Here is a 23,247-nt window from a genome sequence, read left to right as displayed (position 1 = left end):
AAAGCCAAGACCTGGGACTTATTCTTAACTCCCAATTTCTTCACCTCTCTCCACCTATCAAGTCCTATTAATACCATCTCCTGCAAATATCTAGAATTTTTCCATTCCCATCTGATAACACTACTAACTCTCAAATGGATGTTTGAAATAGCCTCCTAACTGGTTTCCCTCTCATTGGCTTCCTACAATTCAGTCTGCTCTTTGTATCTCTGGTGATCTGTCTTAACCCTATCTGATTGCTTGTTTCTCCCCTTCCTAGGGTTCTTTATCATCCTTTAAATGAAGTCCACCCTGCTTGAGGCGGCTTCCAAGGTCCTTCATGATTTGATCTTTGCTTGCCTCTCTAAACTCATGCCCCAGCCTCCCCCTGCTTACCATGATCCAGTTCCTCTAAAGTACCATGTGCTCTCTCACCTCCCGACGCTTTTTCTCATGCTGTTCTCTGCACCTGGGAAACCCTGCCAGCCCTTCACACCTGCTTCTCCTCATCATTCAGGTCTCTTTTTACATATTCCTTCTTCCAACACCAACACCCTGCAGTCCTGAGGAGGAGCCCCTCCTCACTGTGCCCTGTACCCTCAGCTCTTTCATAACATTCCTTGCGTGGGATAGACTCACCTCTTAACTTGTCCATGTTCCCCGTTGGATTGGAAGTCCCTTGAGGACAGGGATTTCTGTCCCATTCACTGCAGTATTTCCAGTACCTACAGTAGGGTTGGACTGTGGATGGAGGTCAGTAAATATTGGTTGATTGAATAAATACATAAATGGCTTAATTCATTTTTTAAATGAATGATTTGATTCATTTGTTTATTCACAACTGATTCACCTATGATATATCACAAAGACAACCTTGTGATTGGTATGCGGCAGATGTTGCCATTAGTAATGAGCCTTCTGAGCCTTGAGCAGTTTGAGGGGCTTGGTGGATGCAGGAACAGCTCTCTCTGCCTGCTTGGACTTCAGGTTCACAGGCTCTTACTGAAGTGAGCTTTCTTAGTCCATGGTTGGAGCCGCACATCTGTTAGTTTTAGAATGAAAGCTTTTTTTGGTAATTGTTTGCTTTCTCGATACCTTTAACGTAGTTCTCTTCCTAACACATGGATAGTCAGGTAAGTTATTTTAAGGAGCAAGCTAAGTAGGAGACACAGTGGCCTTTTAACTTGAAAATCTGCCTTGGAAAACCTGCAGAGCAACAAAAGAAGTGCCTAAAGGTGTTGAGAGTGTCTATTTTTATAGCTGCCTGTTAATGGACTGTTCAGTCCAAACACAATTCACTTTTTTGTTTTCTTTCCCCATGTTTTCTTGTCACAAGAGCAAACTCTTGCTACATAATAACATTCCAGAGTGTGGCAATAGCAGAGTCAACATTTTGAAGAAAATGTCTGGTCCTTTACAGACCGTAGTACTTTTTTTTTTAGTTTGATATGTCACAAAACAAAAATTTTTCCTTGTAAATACAGGATTTATCAGCTCAACTGGGTTAAGCTGGCAAATTCTTTTCTTATAAAGTTTTATTTCCAAAAACTGTTGATGCTTTTATTTACTTTCCAGGCCAAGTTAAGATAAAATTAATTAGAAATGTTTGGATTCTAGTAAATTTTAATTTACCTTTGTTTAGACAGAGATAAGTGAAAATTTATATTTATTTTAAACCTACTGAAAAATAATTTGTGATATATATCAATGACATTATATCAGGAATATGTATGAATATATTATGTACATGTTAACATATAAAGAATTCTGCTACAATTAAGATTATCTCTATGGCAATTACCTTTTCAATACTTTTTTTTTTTCTTCACAGCACTTTTACAGTAATTTCTCACATATTAATTTTCTCCCTATCTGGACCATGAATTTCTTCAAGGAAGGGCCTAGTGTTATTCATCTTCGAATCCCTGGGTCTGCCATTGTACCTAGAATTTAATAAACCCTCATTAAGAGCCTATTAAAGAATGCATGACTCAATAGTCATTTACATTCAAATAATCTTCAGGCTAATTTAAGCCATTCTTACCAGCACATAAAGTTGGTTACACCTAGAGTATAACTTTGTATCTTTTCAAAAACAATTATTAGTCTGTCTTCCTCCCAATTTTCTCTCTAAAACCTACCACAATATCTGGTGTAAAATAGGTAATTGATAAATTTGTCAAATGTGCACTTACTTCAAAACTTAAAGTTTTACTAACTCATGTTGATCTTTCTCTAGTGAATGTGATTCAAAAAAATTTTTTACTCTACTTGATAGTAAAACAGTGAGATAGGAATGTTGCAGAATTGACCCTAGATTGTTATGTCTCACTCTCATTTATTTTTATAATTTTGTTCTCCAAATATTGACAGTGATAAATATTTAAGTATTTAATTATTTGCCTAAGAAATAGTTTCATTTGGGAAAATACACACACAAAATATAAGATAGTAAGAGGGCTTGGGAAAAGACTATAAGATTGGTATGGATCTTGTGGGAGAATACCGTATATGCAACCACATTTTCACCAATACCTCAATGTTGTTACTAGAGGTATAATATAAATTAATAATGTTGCAGTACTTCCTGCTAGTGCACCTCCCAACGCAACTTATGAAGGCAAAATCTTGCAAATCTTGTCTTACCAGGGTAGTATTTCAGGACCAGGCCCCTGCCCTTGGGATTTCCCAATTTGTACTACTAGTTAGGATGGATTAGGTACTTACCATGTTCAGCACTGTGTGGCAATCTCTTTCCAGAAATTATCTCACTTAATCTATGCTATAGTTTTTTGAAGTCCATACTAGTATTTTCCCCATTTTTTCCAAGGGAGGTAAATGAGACTTACAGTAGCACACCTGATACCATCAGCAAATGAGTGAAGTGCAGATGCAAAGCCACTTCTGTTAGACTTCGGAACTGCAATCTTTAACCAGTACTTTTATTTTTTAACTGAAGTATAATTGATGCATAACACTGTATTAGTTTCAAGTGTACAATATAATCATTTGATAATTGTATAGTGTGAAAATACCACCATGATAATCCTTGTTAACATCCATCTAATCTGTACTTTTCCTGATAGTTAATTTGACTTAAAAATTATATAAAAAATTCTTATTAGTGTTAAGGAACTTCTAATTTTATACTTCTATTTTCAAGAGATTTTATAGAGTTTCAAAGATGAGATAAAGAGGGGTGCCTGGGTGGCTCAGTGGGTTAAGGCTTCTGCCTTCAGCTCAGGTCATGGTCTTGGGGTCCTTGGATGGAGCCCCACGTCGGGCTCTCTGCTCAGCAGGGATCCTGCTTCCTTCTCTCTCTGCCTGCTTCTCTGCCTACTTGTGACCTCCGTCTGTCAAATAAATAAATAAAATCTTTTTAAAAAATGAGAAAAAGAGAGCACACAGGGGGAGTGGCTTGTCTTAGACTGCATTCTATATTGGCAGAACAAAATCAGGCCTTGTTCACTTAGCAGGTATCATTCCTAAGTTTGGATTCATTTTTATGATCATCAAAACCATGTTTCAACCTTTTTTTGGGCCATCAGTCTAGGGTCTCAGTACATAATTGTTGAACAAGTAAACAAATGTTGAGGCTGGCAGTACACCCAGTATTGGCATGAGGGACATAGAGCTAAAGAACATATGTTTTTACCCTCGGGAAGCAGTCTAACAGGGAAAACTTACACAGATACTGCCATGGCTTCATGCCTGACTGCCCTTCTAAATATCCCTAAATATCAGGGATATTTAGAAGGGTATGTCGCAGTGTATAGGGAACTACAAGCTGTTTGCTGCTGCTGGAAGCAAGAGTGGAGGGGACTTGATTCTGGATGCCATTTATGTCACATGAGAGAGCTTGCTTTTTATTCTGTCAGGAAGAGGTTTCAAACAGAGAAATGAGGTGGTCAACTCTGTATTTTAGAAGGATCCCTGGGGTGTTTGTGTGGTCAATTGATAGATTGACCCCTTGGGATTTACCGTGTGAAGCTTAAGGGATAATGATGGCACCAAAATGGGGCTAGCCAGGTGAAGGATTTAAGAAATATTCGGAATATGGCCGGGACTAGAGATAAAGATTTGAAAAATCATTAGCTTATCAGTGGTTATTAATACCCTAAAAATGAATGAGTTCTCAGAAGGAGAATTTGGACTGTTAGGGGTGAGGAAGACTGATATTCAAGAGATAGGAAGAGGGAGACGTTCCCACACATGATAATAAGTGGTCATAGAGTATGTGGCTTATCATAAGCCAAGGAATATATGTTCAAAGAAGGAAAAAATGTTCTCTATTGTGAGGCAGTGGTAACAACAGGCGCATCCTAATTTTTTTTTTTTTTTTTTTTTTGAGATTCCTACAAAGAGGGTAGATATGGAATAGTAGCTAAAGTACAGCCTGGAGGTACGTGATGGGAGAGACCATAGAAAGTTCACAGACTGAATCCAAGAAAAAGCAAAAAGATGAAGATGAGAAAAAAGAACACAGGTCCTCTGACTCCTCCCCAGTGTCTCTATTCACATTCTCAGATCCTTGGATCTGAAAGCAGTTTTACATTTGAGTCTTCTAAGATACATCAGCCTAATCTACCTTGTCTAATTAATATGTTTACCTTCCCTACCATCTCAGAAACTCTTTTCAAAATTAATGAATTCTCACAAAGTGAGATTGCATTAATGAGAGCCCAGCCAAGGAAAGAAGTATCACGTGCAGTACCTGTCATGGACACACAGTGTTTGCTGATCAGACATGATGATATGGGCCATCAGTGAATTCATCACTGAACCTGGGGCTCTGTCCTAAAACCATAATCCCATTCTGCCTGTATTACAATTAGTATTATATCTTCCTTCCCAATACTAAATCCCAGATTCCCCAAGGGTAGGAACAATCATCCATGTATCTCTTTGGCCCTCAAACACTCAGGAATATTTGATGAAAAAAAAGTATTAAAGCATACTTATCTGAGTAAGTGATAAAAGACAAAGATTTAATAATTTTTGTTTTATCTTGAAAGAATTTATTTCTATATCTTGTTCACATTTTCACCTTATTATTTCCCATCTAGCTTGAAAAAGTAAGCTGTTGGCCCTAACACAACTCGCATATTCCACCTCAAGATCTAAGTACCTTTAAATCTCCTAGTTATATACCACTATGTTAACTTCTTTTTTTTTACTTCATAGTTTCATCAGTTTCTTTAAATAAAAAAAAAAAAAAAGTTTTTATGAATTGAGGAAGCTCCCCAATTCTTTTCTCATACCTTTAACGCTCTGTTATGACAGAGTAGGGGATGGAAGGTAGAACAAAAGAATCTGTTGTAATATACAAATAACTGCATTATATACAGATTATCTTTTCTAGCATATTCAATTGTAATTATTTGTGTATGTCTTTATAAATCCTGAGTCTTGCAGGGGCCATGTGCCATTTATCATTTTTTTGATCCCTACTTGGAGCACCTGGCACAGAATAAGCACTCACTTAAAAATTCCTGAATGAAATATGGAACTGAACCCAGTCATAGGTTTATCCTTTAGAGCTGCCATGATTATATGTAGATTTTGGTTCAGTCAAACCCAAAGAGCAAGAGTGGTGGGTCGTTGATGTGAAATAGAAACTTTTGACCTCTCAAGTGTCTTTAACCTTCTGGTATCTAAGTTGTCCTTCTAATCACAGTGTTTTCCCTCTTTCTTTTCTGCAGGTTGGACTCAGATCTGTGATAGAGCAGTTTCCTGGGAAGCTTGATTTTGTCCTGGTGGATGGAGGTTGTGTCCTAAGCCATGGCCACAAGCAGTTGATGTGCTTGGCCAGATCTGTTCTCAGTAAGGCAAAGATCTTGCTGCTTGATGAACCCAGTGCTCATTTGGATCCAATGTGAGTTTCAGAATTCCTGCTATTAAATACCAGGATGGGAGCAGAATCTTTTTTTTTTTTTTTTTAAAGATTTTATTTGTTTATTTGAGAGAGAGACAGTGAAAGAGAGAGCATGAGAGAGGAGAAGCAGACTCCCCGTGGAGCTGGGAGCCGGATGCGGGACTTGTTCCTGGTACTCCAGGATCATGACCTGAGCCAAAGGCAGTTGCTTAACCAACTGAGCCACCCAGGTGCCCTAGGGAGCAGAATCTTTGATGCTTACCTCATATTGATACAAATTCTCATTAGGGGTCATGTCTGCAAGGGGAGGCCACCCTTCCCCCCCAGGATATGAAATGATTGCCCAGTAGAAAAGTCACTATTTGACATGAGCACAAGTGCTTATTTCCTGGTATAAGAACCCTGTGTTCTCTTCTGTGTGTAATTTTTGGAATTTCATACAAATTTACCCCCTTGTCAACGCACGAGGAAATATTTAGTTACATAGGCAAATCTGATTCTTAAGATTTTCCTTTCTATGCTATTTATACAATAAGAAATTTTTATAGCACAAAAAGAACCACTTATGATTCCACATGATAATAAAATGTATTGACTTGTGACATTTTCTTCAAAGTATCTGTCCTGTTTGTTTATGGAAACTTAGGATCTACCCCATAGTTGAAAAGTTGATTGTGGCTGACTCTATATCAGGACTATGTTAATAGAATTATTTAAGAAAGAGAAGTAATTTAAAGAACCAAATCAATAGGAAAATAAGTACGTCATCAAAGGTAAGGGCAGATTATTGAGAATCTATGATGTTACTGTGGTATTTTCTTTCTTTTCTAGAACATATCAAATCATTCGAAGAACCCTAAAACAAGCATTTGCAGATTGCACAGTAATCCTCTCTGAACACAGGATAGAAGCTATGTTGGAATGTCAGCGATTTTTGGTGAGTTTATAATTTGCTTAAGATCTCATTTCTCCTTTCATTCTTGTTAACCACATCTTACATAGGAGTTCCTGCAAATCACAACACAACAATGTATCGGTTATTCCTTAAAATAAGTATCACACAGCCACCCAACTTTGCTCAAAAGAGCTGCACAAGTTTGAGCTCTGAGGTGAGGTTGGAATCCTGTAAATCTAAAATAGCAGCACATTATTAAGTTACATTAATAAATTGAAACATCTATACATTTGATGTTTATTTGGGGATCAAGTCATAATAAAGTCTAAGTCCTGATGCTTTTTAATAACTAAGTCTCCCTTGGATGGGGTCCAGCACAGGCCTTCATTGTCTTGCAATCCGATGTGTGGTTTTAATGCAATAGTTTGAAAGACTCGTTTCATTCTTCTGGTCATTGTTTGGAGCTCAGGTTAAGTGCCTCTCCCATCCACCTTCTTACCACACTTTCAGAACTGTCACAGACTCTTTAATGTGATGTTTACATATTCCCTCAGGTTTAGTCACAAGGAAGTTCTGGGGATGTTATAGCTCGTCCTTTTCTATTAAGGCTTCTGAGGCTCCTGGAGGTAAATGCTTTTCCTACTGAAGGATTGTTATTACCAATAAGCATCAAGTGGCAAATCAGGGGGGCAGCCCATAGCCTCTTGCCTGGCTGTTGCCAGGTTCAAGAGATTGGGTAAAACCCCTCCATCATCTGGCCTTGGGTTTCCCCAACTTGAACGTGTCAGGGAGGCCTGTTAAACTCAAGCACATCATAACCCATTTGGGATTGCTAAGCTTCAAGCCCCCTGTTGGAGAGGCTCAACTCTTTCTCATCCTGCAGATTTACATTCATTTTTAAGGTCATAAATGAGAATCTGTCAGAGATTGTTCTGGCTTACCAAGCAATGTTAGTTGCTTTAAAGTTCTCTGAAGAAGCACATTGCTCAGTCCTATACCACTTAAAAAGCAACCAAACAAAACTCCTCCAGCTGCTAAGTAGACAATTATAGCTAATTTCACAAATGGAGAAGCTCCAGAAGCAAGAGGACTCCCCAGGGAAATGAGATCTCTGACTATCCAGCCTGCCAGCCTGTGGACACCTTGTTTGCTTTTTGGCTTTTATCTTCCTTTGAGCCTCTGCCACTTTCTGTCCTTCCTCTGGTCCACCCTGCCTTCTGCCCAAGACCTCACTAATGGCCACTTCCCTAGGTCATAGAGGAAAACAAGGTGCGGCAGTATGATTCCCTCCAGAGGCTGCTGAGCGAGAAGAGCCTCTTCCGGCAGGCCATCAGCCCCTCGGACCGGCTGAGGTTCTTCCCGCACCGGAACTCGAGCAAGCACAAGTCTCGCTCTCAAATTGCTGCTCTGAAGGAGGAGACGGAAGAAGAGGTGCAAGAAACAAGGCTTTAGAGAACACTCCAGATATTGGCATGGGCTGGCCGCTCATGAAATTGGAGGAGAACCCAGTTTCTGCCCCTTCTTTCTGCCACAAGGATGAGTAATGTTTATTTTTAAAAGGAAAAATTTTGAGAAGAGGAATTAAGGACGCTCAGATGGGTCTGGATAAGTAGCTTCCTGGCAGTGGTCAAATTGTGTGAAAGGTACTTCAAAGCCTTGAAGATTTACCACTTGTGTTTGCAAGTCAGATCTTCCTGAAAACTTTTTCCTCTTGGTAGTAATTGGAAGGGTAGCTATCCATGTCAGCCAGTGTAATTGTTCAACGTACTGTTTAGTGAGACTTGCTAATTTGTATTTTTGGAGGAGAACTGTAATCATACTACTTCAAGATATGATTAAGTAAAGATGATTGGAAACTTTAGTGGTTTATGTAAGTTTATATCACTTTGCCTCTACTCTCCCCAGATACTTAAAAATACAACTTTGTTGTCTCTTATGTATTTGGACTGTTCTATTTCAAAGCAAGTATTAGAGTACTGCAAAAGTCACAAGTCAGCTCATCACAGTATACACCGTGTAACATCTAAGTGTCAGGAGAGAGAACTTCTTGATCTGGAAAATCCGTGTTAATACCACTCACTGCTTTACCAAAAATCCAAATAATTCAGGCAATTAGTATACATCCCTTACCCAGGAAGAGGGCTGTTACAGTCCCATGTGGGGGACAGGATAATTGCCTTGATGCAGAAGTTGACATGACTTTCCCCAGTTTCCAGAAAGTAACAGGCTCATAAGACCTTTGAACAGAAGGATAGCTAGGAAAAAATGCTTTAATGAAAATTGGCACAGGAAATCCTTCTTGCCCCTAAAAACTCTGGGAAGAATATGTAAGCATATAGGCTGTGGGCACTGCAGGTAGATGTACATGAAATTGAAAGATGTAGGGTACGTATAGGGTAATGTCAATACAGTTTCAGGCTAACTGTAGGCCTTTCCTCCTAGTGTAGACTGAGTGGGACAGATAATGGGAGACACAGGGAAGAGTCAATCAATTCATTTTATATGCTTCTGTTTTATAAGTTTGTCATGCAAGTAAAATTTTCTCTAGGAAATATTTATTTTAATATTTCAAACTTATAAATGGCTGTATTTTACAATGATTCTATTATGAATTATATTTGTATTAAAAGAATTTTATATGTGAAATGTTGGTTTTTTATGGCACTAGCTCTTTTTATGATATGGTAAAACTGAAGGAAAAAAACTGGGCGGGGGGCTATTGACCAGAAGTTACAAATTACCTTGATGGTGTAGAGAGAAGCATGGGGGCTCACAAAGATTTGCACCTCTGTACGATTCCCTGCCAGCATACAGGTTCCCTCTTGGAAAATGGTACCATGAAATCTGACCTCTCCTATCAAGGACACACGCCTTCCCAACTCCAAACTAACTGTTAATATTACATTCTATTTATTACTGTAAGAAAATATCATGTGCCAATAAAATCCCTATATTTGTGTGAAACTTAGCTGTCTTCAGATGTGTTCATTACTCATGTCCCATTGATCTCTTACTTCAGTCTCTAAGGATCATGGAACACAAAACATGAATCATTTCTTTAAATACAGCTTCCTGAGAATCCCACATAAATTTAAGATGCTCTTAAAAATTATTTATTTATTTATTTATTTTTTTAAGATTTTATTTATTTGACAGACAGAGATCACAGGTAGGCAGAGAGGCAGGCAGAGAGAGAAGGAAGCAGGATCCCTGCTGAGCAGAGAGCCCGATGCGGGGCTAGATCCCAGGACCTGAGATCATGACCTGAGCCGAAGGCAGAGGCTTAACCCACTGAGCCACCCAGGCGCCCCTATTTATTTTTTTAAATTGTGGTAAAATACACATAACTTAACATTTACCATTTTTGAGTTTACCATTCAGTGGCCTTATGTACATCCCATTATGACGCGGTCATCATCATCATCCCTCCACAGGACATTTTCCATCTTGCAAAACTAAAACTATGAAGCCATTCAACAAAAACTTCTTTTCTTCCCCCCTCCCAGTCCCAAGCAACCTTTGTTTCTATGAATGTGACAACTCTAAGTACCTTGTGAGTGAAATCATAGAGTATTTGTTCTTTTGCAACTGGCTTATTTCACTTACTGTGCCTTCATAGTTCATCATCTTGCAGTATATGTCAGAGTTTCCTTACTTTCTAAAGCTCAGTATTGCATTATATGGACATATCACATGGCATTTATTCATTTGTCCACTTTGGTTGCTTCTACCTTTGACTATGTTGAATAAAGCTTTTATGAACAGGGTTGTACAAATATCTTGTTGTGTTCCCCACTTCATGACTTAGGATGCTTTTGACGGTATTTGTGTTTTAAAGCTGAGGCTAATCGAAAAAAAAGTTGTATATTCTGTGAGTGTCCATTTATTTATTTGAAAGCCTTTTCAAATAGTGGTAGCTATCTGATAAGTCTCGATGAGCAAATCTCATCAAGGGAAATAGTATTTCTAGAAGCTGAGTGGTTTTTCTTTATTTAAATCCTTATGTTTAATAGGTGAGGGTTCTTCGGTCTCCCTTTGTTCCTTGCAGAGTTTCTACAGTAACTTGCAGGGCCATGGTCTGGTAGATAGAAAGTAGACCCCTACTAAGTCCTCCAACCACGTCTTTCCTTATTTGAGAGGTTTGTTTTCACACATGACCCCAAAAGGTCAGTCTCAGAGCATGTGCTACTCTAATTTTTTTTTTTTTAAACTAATGTACCTTATATTTTAGGGCAGTTTTTAGTTCACAATAAAATTGAGCAGAAGGTACAGTCCCAATAAACTCTCTGCACTCCAATACACATAGCCTCCCCCCAGTGTCAACTTTCCACACCAGAGTAGTACCTTTTTTATAATCATATCATTATCACCCAAACTCCATGATTTACATGAAGTTTCACCTTTGGCAAACCCTTAGTCATCTGCTCCTTCTTCCTACTCCCAGGCAACAACTGACCTTTTTACTGTTTCCGTAGTTTTGCCTTTTCTAAATGCCACATTGTTAGAATCATAGAGTATGTAATCTTTTCAGATTGGCTGTTCTTACTTAGTAATATGCATTTAAATTTCCTTTTAAAGACATGGAGCCATGTATTTTCATGGTTTGATATTTCATTTCATTTTAGGGCAGAATAATATTCCATTATCTGGATATACCTACTGACGGACTTGACTGTCTCCACGCTTTGGCAATTATGAATGAGGCTGCTATAAACATCCTTGTGCAGTTATTTTGGGTAAATACAAGAGATCTTATGCGAGTATGTTTAGTTTTGTAAGAAACTATCAAGCTGTCTTATAGAGTAGCTGTCTTTTTTGCATTTCCACCACAGTGAAGGAGAGTTCCTGTTTCTCTGCAAGCTTCCAGGCACTTTGCATTGTCAGTGTTTGGGAATTTGACCCTTCTAGTATAGATGCTTAGTGGTGTCTCATTATTGCTTTAATATGCATTTCCCTGATGATACATGCTATTAAATGTCTTTCCATATACTAATTTTCCATTTGTCTATCTTCTTTGGTGGGGTGTCTGTTCAGGTCTTCTGTGCATCTTCTAATTAGGCTGTTTGTTTTCTTATGGGTTCTTGTGACTTTGAAGAGTTCTTTGTGTATTTTGGATACTAGTCCTTTTTCAGATATGTCTTGTTGTGCAAATATTTTCTCCTAGTTTGTGGCTTGTCTTTTTATTCTCTTGACATTTTCTTTTGCAGAGCAGAAGTTTTAAATTTAAATGAAGTCCACTTTATCAGTTTTTCTTTCACTGATTGTACCTTTGGTGTTGTTATCTAAAAAGTCAACATCATACCGGAGGCCATCTAGGTTTTTTACTATGTTATCTTCTACAATTTTACAGTTCTGTGTTATATATTTAAATCTGTAATCCATTTTGAGTTAATTTTTGTAAAGAATATAATGTCTGGGGGCGCCCGGGTGGCTCAGTGGGTTGGGCCGCTGCCTTCGGCTCAGGTCATGATCTCAGGGCCCTGGGATCGAGTCCCACATTGGGCTCTCTGCTCAGCAGGGAACCTGCTTCCTCCTTCTCTCTGCCTGCCTCTCTGCCTACTTGTGATCTCTCTCTGTCAAATAAATAAATAAAATCTTAAAAAAAAAAAAAGAATATAATGTCTGTGTCTAGATTCATTTTTTTTTTTTTTAGCATTAAGATGTCCAGGTGTTCCAGCACCATTTGTTGAAAATATCTTATCTTTTCTCTATTGTATTGCCTTTCCTCATAGTTGCAGGTAAGTTGATTATATTTATGTGGATCTAGTTTTGGGCTCTCTCCTCTGTTCCACAGAACTACTTGTTTATTCTGGCCAATACTATACTCTTGATACTGTAGCTTTATAGAATATCTTGAAATTGGGTAGTATCAGTTCTTGGACTTTATTCTTCTTCATTATTGAGTTAGGTATTCTCTGTCTTTATTTTTTCTGTATAAACTTTAGAATCAGTGTGCTGATATCCACAAAATAACTTGCTGGGATTTTGACTGGGATTATGTTGAAACTATAAATCAAGATGGGAAGAAGAACATCGTGACAATATGGAATCGTCCTACCCATGAACATCGATCTCTCCCTAATTAATTCTTTTTAGATTTTGTTCATTAAAGTTTTTATCAAAGTTTATTATAATCTTCTTCATATATTGATTTTCTATATATTTTGGTAGATTTATAATTATTTCATTTTTGGAGGACTACTAATGTAACTGTGATGTGTTTTTAATTTCTAACTCCACTTGCTTATTGCTAGAAATAGGAAAGTGATTGAATTTTGATATTAACCTTGTATCCTGCATCCTTGCTATAATCACTTATTAGTTTCAAGAGGGTTTTTTTTTCAATTCTTTTGAATTTTCTACATACATGATCATGTCATCTGTGAGGAAGGACAGTTTAATTTCTTTCCAATCAGTGTATCTTCTTTAATTTTTTAACTTTTTTTTTTTTTTTTTTTTTTTAGATTTATGTATTTGAGAGAGAATGTGAGCCAGCTTGGAATGGGGAGTGGCAGAAGGAGAGAGAGAATCTCAGGCAGACTCCCCACCAAGTATAGAGCCTGATGTGGAGCTCAATCTCACAACTCTGAGATCATGACCTGAGCTAAAATCAAGAGTTGGACACTTAACCAACTGAGCCACTCAGGCATCCCAATCTGTATACTTTTTATTTCCTTTTTTTGTCTTCTTCCATAGCTAGGACTTTCAGTAGGATGCTGAAAGCAATGGTGAGAGGGGACATCTTTGACTTGTTTTTATCTTGCAGCAAAAGAGCTAAGTTTCTCACCATTAAGTATGTTGGCTGTAGGGTTTTGGTAGATGTTTGTTATCAAGTTGAGACATTCCCCTCCATTCTTATATTCCTGAGGGTTTTTATCAATAATTGGTACTGGATTTTGTCAATGTGTTTTCTGTATCTATGGATATAATCATGATTTTTTCTTATTTAGTCTGTAACTATGATCACATTAATTTATTTTCTTTAGAACAAAAAAGATATATTTATTTATTTTAGAGAAAGAGTACAGGGAGCGGGGAGGGGCAGAAGGAAAGGGAGAGGCAGCCTCAAGCCGACTCCTCACTGAGCATGGAGCCCGAAAGGGAGCTCAATCTCATGACCCCAAGATCACAACCTGAGCTGAAAGCAAGAGTTGGATGCTTAATTAACTAAGCCACCCAGGTACCTGATTACATTAATTGATTGTCAAATGCTGAACCAGCCTTGCATACCTAGGATAAATCCCACTTGATCATGGTGTATAATTCTTTTTATACATTATTGGATTAGACTTACTGATATTTTATTGAGCCTTTTGCATCTATGTTTATGAGAGATAATAATGATCTCTTTTCTTTGTTCTTTGAAGTGTTAGGGTAATGCTGGTTTCAAGGAATTACTTAAAAAGTATCACCTCTGCTTCTATCTCCTGAAAGAAATTGTAGAGAATTGATAGAATTTCATCCTTAAATGTTTGGTGAAATTCATCAGTGAACTCATCTAGGTCTGGTGCTTTTTGTTTCAGAAAGTAAGTAATTACTGGGGCACCGGGTGTCTCTGTTGGCTGAGCATCTGACTCTTGATTTCAGCTTAGGTCATCATCTCAGGGTCTTGGGATCAAGCCCTGTGTCAGGCTCTGCAATCAGTGCAGTCTGCTTGAGGATTCTTTCTCTGTCCCTCCACCTCTCTCCCCATTCAAACACACTCTCTTACTCTCTAAAATAAATAAATACATAAATCTTAATAAAAGAAAGTTGCTATTGTTTTAATTTCTTTAATTGACTTATTCAGATTGACTCTTCTTCTTGTGTTTTAGCAGATTATATCTTTCAAGGAATTGGTCCATTTCATCTAGGTTATCAAATGTATGGGCATAGAGTTTTCCATAATATTATTTTCTTATCCTTTTAATGTCCAGTAATGATTTCCCCTCTTCCATTTCTGATATTATTGATTTATGTCCTCTCTGTTATTTTCTTAGTTAGCCAGATTAGTGGCTCATCTATTTTATTGATCTTTACAAAGAACCATTTTTTTTGTTTTATTGGTTTACTTTATTGATCTCCTATTTTCAATTTCATTAATCAGTTTTAATTTTAATTAATTTTTCTTCTACCTAATTTACATTTAATATGCTTTCCTTTTTTAATTTTCTATGTGAGAGCTTAGATAAATAAGTTTAGATCTTTCTTCTTCTCTAATATCTTCATTCAATGTAGTAAATTTTCACCTAAGCACTACTTTTGCTTCATGCCACAAGTTTTGAGAAGTTATTTTTTATGTTTATGGAGTTCAAGATATTTTTCATCTATGTTGAGATTTCTTCTTTGACTCACATGTTATTTAGAAATGTAATGCTTTATCTCCAAGCATTCTGGAATTTTCCAGTTTTTTGGTTGATTTCTAGTTTAATTCCATTGTAGTCTGACAACAATTAATTTTTTTTCTTTTAAAGTTGTTAAGGTATTTTATGGCCCAGAATGTGATCTAGCTTAGTGAATGTTCCATGTGAGGTTGAGAAGAGTTTGTATTTTGTTATTGTTGGATGAAGTAGTCTATGGATGTCAATTGCATCCAGTTGATTAATGGTATTATTAAGTTCTACTGTGTCCATACTGATTTTCTGTCTGCTGAATCTGTTATTTACTTTGAAGTGATAGTAAAGTCTCCAACTGTAATCTATTTCAGTTTCTCCTTAAGTTCCATCAGTTTTTGCTTCATGTATTTTTATGTGCTGCTGCTATTAGGGACATGTGCATTAATGAGTATCACATTACCCTGCTATAACTTTCTTCATGCTTTTATTTTTAATCTATGCTTCTTAGTATTAAAAATAGGCTTCTTGTAGATAACATATAACTGGGTCTTATTTTTTGATTCCCTCTGACAACTTCTATCTTTTATTCAGTGTTTCTAGACTATTGAAATGTATAATGATTATTGATACAGTTCAATTAATAGCTACTGTATTTTTTACTATTTTCTATTGGGTGTTTTTGACATTCTCACTTTTTCTCCCCTTTGTGGCTTTGAGGATTTTATAGGATTCCTTTTTCCCTCCTTTTTTAGCATAGCAATTGTACTTTTTCTGTTTTTTTTTAGTGGTCACCCTAAAATTTGCAATATTTGTTTACAATTATCTAAGTCTCTTTTAGTAACACTATACCACTGCATTGGTAGTATAGGCAGCTCAGAATCACAAAATATTCCTAATTCCTCTCTCTTGTTCCTTGTATAATTGCTATCATTAATTACATTTTATTTAAACATAATCATATTTCTATATATAGTATATGTGATCAAATACATTGTTGTTACTACTTACTGAACAGCCTATGATTTTTTTAAAATTTTTATTTATTTTTATTTTTTTGAGAGAGAGAGCAAGAGTGTGAGCAGGTGGAGGGGCAGAGGGAGAGGAAGAAAGAGAATCCCAAGCAGGCTCCATGACCAGCCTGGAGCCCGACATGAGGCTCAATCTCAGGACCATGAGATCATGACCCAAGCTGAAATCAAATCAGGTGTAACTGACTGAGCCACCCAGGTGGCTTTTTTTGATCAATTAAGAAAAAGAAAAAAAAGCTCTCCTTTTCTCTACCATTGCAGCTTTTACAGTTGACTATTCCTCACCATGTCTTCTCCCAGGATTTTCAAGATCAAGCGATTCCAGGGCAAGAAACAAGAGCAGAATTGTCCCATTCCCCAGTGGATTTGAATGAAAACTGGTACTAAAATCAAGTACAACTCCAACAAGAGACATTAGAGAAGAACCAAGAACCTGGGTCTATAAGGAATCACACATGAGATGGTATAAGTATTTATACTGCATGAAGGTCACTTGCTTGTATCACATCACTCTGTAGATATCACTATACTTGAACAATAAATGTGTTTTATCAGGGAAAATGATTTTTCTGTTACTTTGTTTCTGTACCAGTTAGGTTGGTTCAGTAATAAATATGTGAGACCTTTCATTTAGGAAAAAAAAAATGAGAAAAGAAAAACCTTTTTTTTTACCTTCACTTTTTCATTCTCTGATATTCTTCCTTTTTGAATGTAGATCTGAGTGTCTGACTTAAATAATTTTCCTTCTCTCTAAAGAACTTCTTTTAACATTTCTTTTTTTTTTTTTAAGAGTTTTTATTTATTTGCCAGAGAGAGAGCAAGCGAGTACACACAAGCAGTCAGAGAGGCAGGCAGAGGCAGAGAGAGAAACAGGCTCCTCGCTGAGCAAGGAGCCCGATGCGGGACTCGATCCCAGGACCCTTGGATCATGACCCGAGCTGAAGGCAGCGGCTTAACCCACTGAGCCACCCAGGCGTCCCAACATTTCTTTTAAGTTACATTTACTGACTACAAATTTTCCCAATTTTTGTTTGTTTGTGACTGTCTTTATTTCTCCTTTACTTGTGTAGGATAATTTTTGCAGAGTACAGAATTCTAGGTTGGTGGGGCTCCCCCCCCCCCACTCTCAGTGCTTTAAATATTCCACTCCACTCTTCTTGCCTGCATGGTTTTTGAGGAATAATCATATGTAATTTTTATTTTTTCTCCTCATAGATAAAGTATATAAGTATTTTTTTTCTCTGGCTTCTTTCAAGTTTTTTTTTTTTTTTAATTGATTTTCTCCCCTTGTCCTCCATGCTATTTGTTATGCTCCACAAGTAAGTGAAACCATATGATAATTGACTCTCTCTGCTTGACTTATTTCACTCAGCATAATCTCTTCCAGTCCCATCCATGTTGCTACAAAAGTTGGGTACTCGTCCTTTCTGATGGAGGCATCATACTCCATAGTGTATATGGACCACATATTCCTTATCCATTCATCCGTTGAAGGGCATCTTGGTTCTTTCCACAGTTTGGCGACCATGGCCATTGCTGCTATAAACATTAATTTGGGAAGCTCTCAGTCATTATTGTCTCAGATATTTATTTTGTTTCTTTCTCTCTTTTTTCTTCTGTATTACAGTTACAGGTGTATGATACTTTTTCTAGTTATTCACAGTTCTTGGGTATTCTGGGTTATATTTTTCCAGTCTGTTTTTTTCTGTGCTTTTCAGTTTGGAGATTTCTATTTTTATGTCTTCAAACTCAGGGATTCCGCCATGTTCCACCTACACGAGTCTCCATCAAAGACATTCTTCATTTCTGTTACAGTGTTTTTGATCTTCAGCATTTCTTTCTGATTCCATCAAAATTTCCATCTCTCTGCTTGCATTATCTATCTGTTTTCCTATCTTGTCTACTTTTTTATTAGAGCCCTTATGATATTAATCATAGTTTTTATGCATTTCTCATCTGATAATTTCAACATTTCTGTAATATCTTCCTCTAGTCCTGATGCTTATTTGATCTCTTTAAACTGTGCTTTTTGCCTTTGAGTATGCCTTGTAATATTTCTTCAAAGTCATACATGATATTATAGGGAAAAGGAGCTTTGGTAAAGAGATCTTTAATTGTATAGTAATAATGTCTGGGAGAAGGCAACCATTCTGCAGTCCTCTAATTAGGTCCTAGTCTTTTGGTAAGCCTGTCTTTAGACTGTGAATTTCACTAGTGTTTCTTAGCTTTTTCTCCTCTTTTAAGTGGAGTAGGATGGTTAGAATAGACTGGAATTGGGTATTTCTTTTACCTAGGTAGGTTAGGCTCTGAGAAAATAGTTTCTCCTGAGGGTAGGTCTTGGTAAGAAAAATAGAAGGCTGTGTGTGTGTGTGTGTGTGTGTGTGTGTGAGTTCCAATAGTTAGTTTTACCCTCACTCTGCTAGAAGCAACAGATGTGAGGGTGTGAGTTTGTTTGTTTGAGGTCTTGGAGGTAAAACATGGATGTGTATGTCCTTCTCCTCTGAAGGCTGGGTCTCCTTAGAATTTTCATCTCTCAGGCTTGTCCACACTGAGCCTCTAACAAGTCAGTGGTTATAGTTTAGGTTTTCCTAACCCAGTACTGGTTCCATAGCTTTCTGCTTGGTGGTTTTTACTCAGGTAAGTGTCTGTATCCAACTCTCTTGTTTCTCCACCTGTGGGGTCAACTGTTTGCCCTGTGACCTTACTTCTCTGACATATCTAAGAAGAGTTACTGTTTTTTTCAGTTTGCTCAACTTTTTACTTGTTGTCAGGTTTATTGGAGTCATGACTAAAAGCAGGAGTCTTTGTAGTTCATTTTGAGTTAAAAAAAAAAAAAAATAGAGCTTTCCAGGTAGAAGGAGTCAAATGCAAACAATATATGACAAAAGAATCGCTACTTTAAGAAGAAAAGTATTGAAACAAGATGGAAAGTCAATATTGGTCACCCAAGCTCCATTGCTCCAACTAACAGTTGGCCCTTCTTTATATCAGAAAATTTTCCCCTTTCCTTTAATGTTTAAAAAAAAAATAAGCTATTTTGGTGACAGCTTCCTACTTTTAAATAATTGTTTCTATATTCAAGTTGTGAGTGGGTTTCCCATTTCTCAGTCTATGCCTAATTCCATCTGACACACACTGTTTCATTTATTTCTTAGCCCTTTTACTTTGTTCATCCTCTTTATGAGAAAACAAAAATAAAAACAAAAACGAAGTTAAAACAAATACATTTCCTTCCAGTAGCCAGGGATCTTCTGGAGCTGGGAAATTGTTACATATTAGAGTGAAAGGTTAGTAAAACCCCCAATGTAAATATTTTAGTAGCTTGCTAAATAAAGAACCTCAAATACTATGTGGAAGACAATTTAGAATGAGGTTTAAAGAGCTTAATATAAAAACCTGCTTGGCCTGTTAAAACAGGTGTGGACTATCAATTCTGTATTAAAAAAACCCTTTAAATCTTTATAAATTCAAGACAAATACATTAGGGCATGAGAAGTCCAAAACAATAGGTTGGGAATTATAAGCTATCTCCAATGTGTAGACCCAAAGAGACCCAAGTCATTATTTGTCATTTGAAAGGGAATTGGGGGAATTAGTCTCTATGTACTTTCTCAGAGAAGTGAGAATTCTTGGCAGAATTTTAAGGTATAGTCTTAATTCATTATGGTAAGAATGCTCACTTTTTTAATAACTCAGTTTTCTCTAGTTGTAGAATGATACAGTGTATTGGAAAAGGTGGTCAAAAATTTTTAAGTGAATATGCTAATGCTGGCTTTAATTTCAAATAGCAAAATGAATTAATGCAACAATAATGCTGAATAGTAACTTGGATAAAAAGATACAATTTATATCTTCCATTCTTCAAAGTATGGAATCTTCCAAAAATTTGGAATCTTCAGAACGGCCAAAAATCAAATTACAGAATGACCTTTAAGAACTGCCCCCTTGTGGATATTTGGTTTTATTTTTAGTATAATTGGTTTTCCAAAAAAACACATATGCCAACTACTAAATTGAGCACAGAGAGTCACACACCAACTTAAATAAACCACCAAGACATTTTCTCCTTAAACCATTGTGAATATTAGAAATTAAGGTAAAAGTTTTGCTGTATAAACAACTCTTTAGCTCACCTGGACTTTGATGGAATAATAGCAATGATCTTTAATTATCAGGAGTGACAGATATGCTGATAAATGGAGCTAAAACTGAATTGTATTCTGATTGGCAAGTATTGGCACAAATGCTTAAAAAAATACAGAAAGGTACCTTGCAATTAACTCCTATGAAATGAAAGTTATAATTTAACAAAAATTTTAATATAAAAATAAGTTTTCCTGTTTTCTTTAAAAAAAGAAAGATTAATACACAAGGCAGAATAGTGGTTACCAAGGGCTCCAATATAATCCCAGAAATTTTATAACTTCAGCTGCATACATCCTTAAAACACAAGGACTTTTTCTCTTATTCTGTTTCCCCTTTTTGTAACATTTCCACAGTGCCATTGCCACAACCAAAAAAAGTCCTTAATATCCTCAAATATCCACTCAATATACAAGTGTCTTTGTCTCATTTTTTCAGATATAGATGGTCTTTGTTTTGCATAGTAGTATTGAACTATAAAAGTGACCATGCAAAGATAAAACAAATAATTGAAGAGAAAAATTATAATTGTTCCATGATCTTTAAAAATATTAAACAATTAAACATTTAAAACTCCCTTACTATTGGTTATACATATGGAAGAAAACGAAAAATCTAGTGTTACTAATATTTATTTACTACACTGTAATTTAAAACATTATGAACATTGAGAATTAAAGTTTTATTTCTTGGTAAAATACTTACCAAGAAGAGTTTGAGCAGTACTTGCCTTGTGGTCGAGAGATTTACAGTATGAAGACAGAATCTTTTCTATGTCTTGGCAACTCCTTCCTAAGTTTGGATTGCCTTCCAACATTTTATCCTTTGGGCCTCCAAAGTTATGAAATATCTCCAAGATGTCACTTTCTCTGGGACATCTTTGTCTTTTTGCCACAAACGCTTCCCTCATTTATGTCCCTACGTTTGCCTTCACTAAGTTCTTCTGGCTGTGTATCTACCGTCTCTTGAATGGCCGCAGTATCAGCATGTCCTCGGTCTGCTCTTTCTTCTGTAACTCCATTGAATCTCATTTCTGTCATTATTGCTTTTTACCTCTGCTGCATTTTCATCTTTTTTGGCCAGTTGTCTCTTTTGGTTCTCCATTTTTGTAAAGTATCATTTAGGTTTATCACTGTGAGACAAGGAGGCCACATAACCACACACTCCACACACCTTGTTGTTTGTTAGTGTGCTGAGTAACAATTGCACAGTGACTGATCACCCACAAACTATGAAAAAAAATGATATGATTGGTCACTGAGCATGGTGCAGATCTGTTATTTAGGTAGTGATTTGTGCACTGAAAAGCTAGTAGTGACGTTTACGCTTTATGTGGTAATTCACTGTTGATAATACTGTGGTAACTGAAATTTGAACCAACAGTACAAAACATAGACTGCCTATAGTTTGTTTGAATCAAGATCCAGTTAAGGTTTACCTGTTGTGATTGATTCATATATCTCTTAAGCCCTTTATAGAGTGTCCCTACATTTTCTTCTCTCTCTTTCTCTCTCTCTCTTTTTTTTTTCCCATGCAACTTACTGGTTGAAGAACGGGATTATTTATCCTTTGCAGTTTTCCAGTCTGGGATTTGCTATTTTCATCTCCACAGTCTTGTTTAACAAGTTACTATCCTCCTTCCTATAAATTGGCAGTTAGATCCAGAAGCTTTTTCTTGGCTTCTAAATCTTTTTTGATATACTCTAATAGGTTTTGATAGTCTCCTTGCATTTTGGTATATGAAGATATTCTAAGCTGACTCACCTTACTTGCAAACATGGAATTAATCATTCCTTCAAGGAGCTGTTGTTCCTTTCAGTGGGAAATGGGGTTTGAAGACCAAAATTTGGTAAATAGAGTTGCTAAATTGGATTGGTCCTTGAATTAGTCTTTCCAATGGATTGACCTAAGAAATAAACAAAAAATATAACAGACTTGAAGTGAGCCAAGAAATATATCTCCATATATTTCTATTTTTATTTTTATATTTACTATCCTGAAAATACATCATAAGTTTATGCTATTACTTCCAATTCAAATTCTGTACTTCAGGGTTTTTGCTTACCCTCTTCTATCATCTATATGTATTTTCTTTCTTCCATGCCAAGAGTCTTAGGTCTCAACAACACCCACAATGATAAGAATTAGGATACTATATAATTTTCCACTTGTCCTATCCCATTCTAGCTTCAAAATAACAGTACATGGGACGCCTGGGTGGCTCAGTTGGTTAAGCAGCTGCCTTCGGCTCAGGTCATGGTCCCAGCGTCCTGGGATCGAGTCCCACATCGGGCTCCTTGCTCAGCAGGGAGCCTGCTTCTCCCTCTGCCTATGCCTGCCATTCCGTCTGCCTGTGCTCGCTCTCTTCCTCTCTCTCTCTGGCAAATAAATTAAAAAAAAAAATCTTATAAAAAAAAATAACAGTACAACACAACACCAACAATGTGATTATTCTTCAGGAATATTTAGTTTCCTTTTTCTTATTTTCCCTCAAGTTGTTTTCGTCTTTAGGGTATATTCCACCAGAGAGATGCAGGAATATTACTATGATTTAAAATCACTTGGCAGAATCCCTCTATGTGATTAAACTACAACTGGAGACATACTTAGATTTATTATTTTTTTTTCTTAGCTCTTCCCCCCCAATGCTCTCTGATAAATTAACTGACCCAGTGGTTCAGCTTGTTGTGCGTGTTGTTCTGATGTTGTTACCAACCAACTCTTTTTTTTTTTTTTATAGCTAATTTTTTTTTAAGATTTTATTTATTTATTTGACAGAGAGAAATCACAAGTAGATGGAGAGGCTGGCAGAGAGAGAGAGAGGGAAGCAGGCTCTCCGCTGAGCAGGGAGCCTGATGTGGGACTCGATCCCAGGACTCTGAGATCATGACCTGAGCCGAAGGCAGCGGCTTAACCCACTGAGCCACCCAGGCGCCCTACCAACCAACTCTTAATTACTTACCACCTAAATCTCCATTGTTTCTGAGAGTGTTTTCAGGCTTGAGTCAGTTT

At 36.8% G+C, this 23,247-nt stretch overlaps 1 protein-coding gene across 3 annotated transcripts in view; it reads left to right on the top strand.

Moving 5' to 3' along the window:
- CFTR (CF transmembrane conductance regulator) overlaps positions 1–9,713 on the top strand; it is a 169,696-nt gene extending 159,983 nt beyond the window's left edge. For all 3 annotated transcript variants that reach the window (XM_082692270.1, XM_082692269.1, XM_082692268.1), the window contains 3 exons: positions 5,682–5,854; positions 6,686–6,791; positions 8,001–9,713. In XM_082692270.1, the coding sequence (XP_082548396.1) occupies positions 5,682–5,854; positions 6,686–6,791; positions 8,001–8,201 (480 nt within the window). In that variant the 3' untranslated portion in view covers positions 8,202–9,713. The remainder of the gene's footprint in view (positions 1–5,681; positions 5,855–6,685; positions 6,792–8,000) is intronic.
- Positions 9,714–23,247: the final 13,534 nt, after the last annotated feature.

The sequence above is a fragment of the Mustela nivalis genome (assembly GCF_964662115.1).
Source record: "Mustela nivalis genome assembly, chromosome: 12".
Taxonomy (NCBI): domain Eukaryota; kingdom Metazoa; phylum Chordata; class Mammalia; order Carnivora; family Mustelidae; genus Mustela; species Mustela nivalis.
This window is presented reverse-complemented; position numbering and strand designations above follow the sequence as displayed.